The 8,120-nt window shown below is 35.1% G+C and overlaps 1 protein-coding gene across 4 annotated transcripts in view; it reads left to right on the top strand.

The window, feature by feature from the left end:
• The first annotated feature begins 450 nt into the window (after positions 1 to 450).
• LOC123523131 (leucine-rich repeat-containing protein 49-like) overlaps positions 451 to 8,120 on the top strand; it is a 112,070-nt gene continuing 104,400 nt past the window's right edge. For all 4 annotated transcript variants that reach the window (XM_045300788.2, XM_045300786.2, XM_045300784.2 and 1 more), the window contains exons 1-2: positions 451 to 637; positions 6,639 to 6,747. In XM_045300788.2, the coding sequence (XP_045156723.2) occupies positions 596 to 637; positions 6,639 to 6,747 (151 nt within the window). In that variant the 5' untranslated portion in view covers positions 451 to 595. The remainder of the gene's footprint in view (positions 638 to 6,638; positions 6,748 to 8,120) is intronic.

Genomic DNA, 8,120 nt, shown 5'->3' with positions numbered 1-8,120 from the left:
TCCCAGAAAAAAAGTGAGCTCTTCATACTGATACGAAGACCGTCACAAGAAGGTTACAGGTAAAAAATACACAAAGTTATCTCAAATAAGATTCGCTATCAATTATCCTTGAATTCTCCATCTAAACCAAGATTTCACTCGAGCAGTCGAAATTTTAACAAATTTCGTCCCTCAGAATTTTTCCTGCGCTCTCGGGCTCTCCAGGAATATGTTTTATATCAATCAATGTCTATTGTCTTATTATTGGTGCAAGATCATTTATTTTTCGTTTGTAAGTGTGTATTGGTAGAATTAATTTAGTAATATAAAACAATTCATCAAATTAAAGATACAGTATAGCTTATTTTCGTAAACATTTCTTATTTTCGCGAAAATAACCTTATTTTCGCACTTCACGCTTACCGGGCTATCGCACCGATGCGCATGCGTTAGTAAATAGCTTCCTATGTTTCAAGATGGCAGAAAAGTGCATTTTGCTGCTAGGGAAAAATGTTTATAGATTTTATCTTTAAAAGATATTACTTTGTCAGAGATAATATGGCAGTCTTAAAAGGTGTTCAGAAATGTGTCCACCGTGTATCACATTTTCTCCATAATGTTTAATAGTGCGAGAAACAGAGAATTAAATCAAAAACAGGTGAGCATTTAGAGAAATAGTCAAAAACTTGAAAATTCACCTTTGACTTTGCCAACTTCTGTCATTCAATCTTTATATCTTCCTTCATCTTCCAACTCTTTACATAGTCCAAATAATTTCACATCAGAACATTGACAACATCACCAAAAAAGCAAATCAAACATTGGTCGAGAGGGCTAAGACGCTTTCCTACGGAGGAGAAGGCCCCTGGTTCGAATCCTGGCTACTCCCATTGCGGTGTGTCCTTGGGCAAGGCACTTTATCACGATTGCCTCAGTCGACCCAGCTGTAAATGGGTACCAGCAAATTGCTGGGGGTGAGATATAATTGGTTTTAACTGTTCTTAATATAGGGTCGCAGAAAAGCTCTATATGCCCTTTTCTCGTTATTCCGAGCCCCTAAGCCGGTTTTTCAGTGCTGGTCAGTAGAAGATTTAAGTTTCAAAAGAGTTTTTGCTATAGTTTGGTACTCCAACATCTAAACTTATAAAATCCCCATGAAGAAAAATTCTAAGGATTTTTGTAAATGAATAATCTAGGCTTTCACATGATGACCCTAACCCTCTGAAACAGCCAGATTCTTTCTCATTAAAACCGAGACTTGCAATCATTTGTACTAGTTCTGAAAAATAAAGGCTTTTTTGAAAAAGTTCTTTGTTAAAATTAAGAACAGATATATTATTGTGTTAGCGGACAAAAAAGTTTTAAAATAAGTGCTTTCTGTTTTCTGTAAGAAGGTTATATATTACCCCAATGATTTTAGATAAGCAAATTTTGTGCCAAAATTTTCTGTTGTGTATATTTCTATTTTAATGCAAGTAATTCTGTTTTCTTTTTACTTTTGTTTATCTGTCATATGATTTTTTGCAACATACATAAAATTTAGAAACAGGAAATAGCTGCAAGTGCAAATTTTCCAAAGGCTCGGATCAATTAGAAGGCTCGGAATTACGAGAAAGAGGCATAGAGCTTATGTTAATTGTTTCACCAAGCGACGGTAAATAAAACTTACCTTTACCTTTATTGGGTTTCCTAAGACTTAACATCAAAGTGCACTCAGAAGGGTTAAAATCACAAGCATACAAAACACTTGTACAGCCCCAGCTGGAGTACAGTTCCAATGTGTGGTCCCCCCACTCTGATACTCTGATTGATCAGCATGAGTCTGTGCAGCGCAGGGCTGCACGCTGGGCCAAGCATGATTACAGCCATACATCCAGTGTAGACAACATGCTGACTTCACTAAATTGGCGATGCCTTGCACTCCGTCGCATTGACCAGTGTCTGCTTATGTTTTATAACATCTTGCATAACCAGGTCGCCATCCCACTACCGGACTACCTAACACCCAACACTAGATCTTCCAGAACCACTCATTTCCAGGCATTCGTTCAAGTTTCACCCTCATCCAACTATCATAAATTTTCATTCTTCCCACGTACAGTATATCATTGGAATGCCTTGCCTTCAGATGTTGTCAACTCGTCTGGGCCAGTGTTCAGTCAGGCAATAAGCCAGATTGAGCACATCTCACCTTAAATACACCTGCCCTGTTTTTAACCATTCTACTACTTTTTTACTTGTTTAACATTCTTGCTAGTTGACGTGCAAAGTCTAGGTCCCCAGCAGGGGTTTGACTATATATGGAAGATAGAAGATAGGTGCCGAACCGAAATGACCGTAACTGGAATATTCATCTCCTATATGGAATCCCCAACAACAAACCCAGATAAAACAGATTGAACAAGTACAACGTAATGCAGCGAGATTTGTCGCCAACAAGCCATTTATTCCCCTGAAACCAGATAGCGTCTCTTCAATCATCACAAACCTTCATTGGTCATCATTACAACAACGCCACCAGCGCTTTGACGTCATCCTTCTATAGTCCATGGACTTATTGCAGTGCCTGCTTCATATTTACCTACTAAAGCAATTATTCGAACCACTAGACAAAGTAATGACCACAAGTTCTTGCAGCCTTACTGCCGTGTAAATGTATACCAACATTCATTTTTCCCATGTACCATACCATTTTGGAATGCTCTACCTACCGCTGTTGAGCCCAGTGGTCACGAAAGACCCTGAAAATTCACAGGGCAATCGGTCTGGTAAACACGATTTTTTTACAGGACCGAATTCTTTTAAATTAATTTGATATCTGAATTTTTAAAACTGGTATTTATACATAGTCTATATAGACAGCATTACACAAATTACATCCCCTAAGTTTATTTTCACATATTAAAGATTTCAGACATTAAGTTTTCATATTCATTTTCTATATCATCGCTGTCTTTTCCCCCACAAAGTTCATTTATGTAGTCTATTGTTCACTTAAAACATGGAGTCACGTTGATATACTTAAACAATGAAATCATAAAACAGAATAAAACTGAATCATTTTATGGTTAAAACATAACAGTAAAACACGTTAAGGCCTAAAAAAAATTCTTTGTTTCTAGTAACATGCTCCAAAAAATTAGGGTAGGTAGGTCGGAAATTTTTTATTTTTTTCATTTTTGTTTTATTAAGAGACTTTTCGGAAATTATTTTTATGTCAAAAAATGAATACAAATAAGGGGGTTATGCATTTAGAGCATCAGTAAGTTGATTTCTAACATCACTGACCATGTTTAAAGCATAAAATGTGCAGTTTTGCAACTTTTTATTAAAAAGTTGAAAAAAGGATTCTCCAAGGCCATAAAAACATTTAGGGTCGGGCCAAAAATTTAGGGTAGGTTGGGATACCAGAAACAAACAATTTTTTTATGCCTAATAAAGCGTAAACACTATATGTTTCATTTGGCTACCTCACTGTATTTACATGTTCGCCATTACCCTCAGTACAGCTGACAGTGCAGATTGGTCGGTATCGATCATGTGACATGAAGCGGAGCCATGTAAAATGTGTGTAAACTTAAGGTGCATTGTTTAAAACAGTGACAAATTTGTGTTTTGCCGTTTATTCACATAAACATCAATTGAATGGAAAGTAAAAATGAATATTCTTTCCAGGTATATTAAAATTTCACTAATACTTTTGTTTTTTAATAGTTAAATTGTGATTTAAAAACTGCCGCGTAGAATCGTCGCGGAAGGTTTGCCACAGAAAAGGTCTTTCCTATGTTGTACGTAGAGGTGAGATATTGACCTGTGCAAAAATTATCACAATATCGCAAGTCACGCACAATTAGTTGGGACTACTCTTTACAGGGACGTAGACACTTTTGGCATGCCCCATTGTACCATAGCATTATCATATGTTATTTTTAAGAAAAAAACAAGTAGTGCACTACTGTTTTCCTGCTTACATCTGTCCCTTAAACCCTTAGCAGCTGCCACCTACAATACTTTTCATATAAATATGTCAAAGTAACCACATCAGGCTTTAACTTGATGGGGGGAGCGCACAGTAATTTATTACTCTGAATTTTAAACTTAAATCCTTAAATGGTACCTGATTACACTCAAGTGGCCCGATTGTTGTTTTTTTTATCCACATTTGCTAATTACAGCAATCCAGACTGTTGACAATTTGCATGGTGTCAGAATGAGTTGAAATTACATGCAATGGCATAATTTAAGCTCCGCCTTCTTCAGGTACTTGTGAGATTTTCATGAGAACTGTGAAAATGAATCATGTTATCTGTAAAATCAGAATTATGCAATTATATTTGGCCAATCAGTGATGTGGTTACATCTTTGACACTTTCCGCTTAATTGTCAACATGTGCCTGTGCTAAAACAACATTTTATGATAAAATTGTTGATTAACCAAGCCATGAATTGGCATTGCTACACAGTTATTGGTCTCCATTATAGAAGAACGACTTGTAAGCTGCTTGTTTATAAATATTTACAAAGTAAAACTGACTGGTTGCGGACTGACTTTCATCGATTAGTTTTCTTCAATTTACTTTTCATTGTTATTTGAGTTCAATACTGTTCATGCCAAATTGATGGCACAGTGTTAATAATATTGAAACTCTTACTTCTTATTTTGTGCGAAATATAGCACAAAAAAAATGTTATAACAAATTGATGGGTAAGAGATAGAACATTTTGCCAAGTTACATCAAAATCATTAAATCCCTCCATGCATGAAGAAGAAATGCTCCGGACAAAGTTTATGGACGCCGCCCGTCAAGTGCGTTCCCATAACATTTCTTGTCTTTAGAGTCAGTTTATTAAGAAAAAAAATGGTTTAACCCTTATCATGCTGGACAAGATTGATTCTGCACTGTTTGCCATTCAGTCAGTATCTTTTTGGTAAACACCCCTTTTAACAGTTAATGGTACTGTCCAAATTGAAAGTATACAGGTTTAGCAGGTTAAGGGTTAAAACACAAAAGTTACATGATGAATGACATGGAGTGAAAACACTGGAACAGACTGGTATTTATGGAGAATTCTTCACATGGACAGATAGTTGAGAATGATGACAAAATTTTATATAGCCGGGTAGAAAAATATTTGTATTACTTTATTGGATTGCTATATTAAGATTTTTCACAATTATTTCTTATGGTGTTGTATACAATGGTTTATATTTGTGCTGGAATCAATGCAATATTTAAAGTTGCATGTAATGTTAGAAATTGTTTAAAATTTCTGTTAAATTCACCTAATCCATATCAGGGTTTTCCATAACAAAATCAAACCCTAAGCCAATAATAATATTAATGAATTTTTCACAAAAACTGATGGCCAAAGTGGCTGAAATTTACAATAGAAGATACCCTATCAGAATTGCTTTTACAATAGATGCAAAAACTGATCAAGATATTTTGAAAAGTTCAAAAAGTTCCTGTTACCACCTTCAGAGCTCTGGAATGTTGTATAATGTAGATGGTGCTGTCTTATATATGAAGAAAAATCAAGAAAAAATCTTGTTATGGAAAATGTGGCTCAAACAGTGGGAATGTCTATAATGTTCACTTCATAGTAAGGGAAATTTCAATAAAAAAAAGTATATGGATTTTTTAAGAGTATAACAAATCAGTTATAAGAAGGTATAATAATGCATGAGATGATTAAAAGATATGAGTTCTTGAATTATCTCCCTTCCACAGATTTATTTCCTTCACAGCCAGAATTTATGCCAGTGTGTGTTTAAAAATGAAGTTTACCTGAGGTACTATTATAGAATTTGTATTATTGCTGTGACATACCTGTCAAGCTTCACACATTGGGCGTGAGAGTCACACATTTCAGGTCCGAATCACGCTCTCACACACTTTTTCACACTATCTCAACAAATCAGAAAAAAATATTTATTCAATTAAGAGCTGTACTGAAATGATCAAAATTGATCTATATTTTGAAGTTTTCAAACGTTTTGAAGGCTACATGATCTATTAAAGGAATGGATGTCTTTGATTGTTTGTTCCCTAAATGTTTGCATCCTGAAATAAGTATCTTTGTAGTCCAAATGTAGTGCTATTTTTATGAAAAATAGCCAAAATCAATCTCTCGGCGTCTACAGCTTCTGTGGACTTTCGTCCCCCAGACCCCATGACCATGGGGCCACCACCTCTTGGAACCCCATCTCACTCCTATACACCTTAAGGCCTTGACAGCTATGCTGTGAAGTCATTTAATTTTGTAGGCACAAAACTTCATGGTTTTGGTCATAATGGCTTAACTTTACCAATTGACCATGAAAATTAGTCCCTAATGTTACTGATTTCATAGTGTATGTATTTGACATAACTATTTTTGATAAATTTAAGATTGAAGCAAATTCCGGAGACATGGCTAATGTTTTGACATGATACCTGTCCTTTACCTACATTGTAATAAATAATACAACTGACCAGCTCCTGCTCTCTTTGGTCAAAGTGTATGCTGTGCTCAACAAGGTATCTTTTCATTCAGCTGATGTGCCTACACTAAACTAGCAAAAAATCTTAGATTTGTTATTTGTAGAATTGACAAAGTACATGTACATAGTATTCATATAGCTGTTATGTAAAAAGTTGTTTGTTTTTTACTTTCAGTTTATTGCGAAAGAAGAAGTGATTTTCTGTCCGACACAGATTTCTGGAGATTTTCCCATGAAGCGTTACAACCAACAAACTCCCGACTTTCCTGTTAGCCATCTTGCAGGTATTTACTCAATGTTTCCTTGTCGTTATTGGATAGCTAAAACTAGACATTCTTTTCAGATTTTCTTCATTTTTATTTTCAAGCACTTGATTGAATTTGGAATGGATGTTCTGCTTAATGTATGGGCCATCAGAGCTAAATATAGAAATATTTTGAAATGAAATAATTGCCCCTTAACTTCTGATCTAATTTTAAAATCCTTTCACAGAAATGTTTTTTGGATGACCGGATCATGACCACCTTGCAATCTTGCTCAAATGCTTCAGATTGTTCAAAAGCCTTGGATGCTAGATGGCATAGTCGCATTTTAAATAGGTATATATATTATATATAGTAGATTTTCCAATAAAACCATGCAATTGGCAGACACCTGACTTTTTAGTTAGCCATCGTTCAGGTATATATACTGTACAACGTCCTGTAAACAACACCTCTGAGCAGTCACCTCTCTACAATGACAAGTATTTTCTTTCTGTGTTTTTTTTGTTTTTTTTTTGGATATGTTAATTATTTGGCACCTGTATTTTTTGGATATATGTTAATTATTTGGCACCTGTATGAAAAATTTCAAAATTATCTGTAAGCTAACCATTAACTTGCTTTTATGATAAATCTGTTCCGAAGTGACAGTAATTTAGGGTTGAGCATTAAACAATATACAGATACAATAATTTTATGCTCAGTTCAGATTATTAGATATGTGCCCTAGCAGAATAACAAATATCCTTTGTTTCCCTGTCTGTATTGGAGTTCTTAAAAGTATTTATGGTCAAAGATGAACTTATTTGCATTGTTTAATGTTCATTTCACACATACAAGCATGTCTGTACTGAATCTCTGCTGCAAATTGTTGGAATAAGTTGGTTCTAATGGTCACTGTATTCATCCATCCTTGTCAGCTGAATTATACAGATTTCCAGGAGTGGCATTTATACATAGGTCGTAAAAATATTGACTTGAAACTTAAGAATCTGATAGCCCAGAGTAGCAAATATTACACTGTTAAATGACTTGTCGGAAAAAAATTGGAAGTGTTTTTTAGCACCCAGGGGATGCCTTTTGTCCCTTTTATGCTTGCAGTGTGTGACCTATGTGTCAAACAACATCTGACCCCCTACCCTTGAACAGTCTATTATAATCAGTGTCAGACATATATATGTATATAGAGAGAGAGAAGAATGCTAATAATTAAAGCTGGAAGATAATGCAAGAGACAGACGGCACTCCATTTCCTGAAGTTACCCTGGTTCTTTAGCATGCTAACATAAACACAGGACTTTTCTCTCAATATTAACTTTAGTCGGAAGTGTGGGGACTCAAACTCACAACCTTTGATTTTGTCCATCATATATCATGTAACTAGAAATTTATAA

This window comes from Mercenaria mercenaria, chromosome 8 (genome assembly GCF_021730395.1).
Source record: "Mercenaria mercenaria strain notata chromosome 8, MADL_Memer_1, whole genome shotgun sequence".
NCBI classification, from domain to species: domain Eukaryota; kingdom Metazoa; phylum Mollusca; class Bivalvia; order Venerida; family Veneridae; genus Mercenaria; species Mercenaria mercenaria.
Note: the sequence above shows the minus strand (reverse complement) of the source record. Positions and strands in the feature narration are given on the sequence as shown.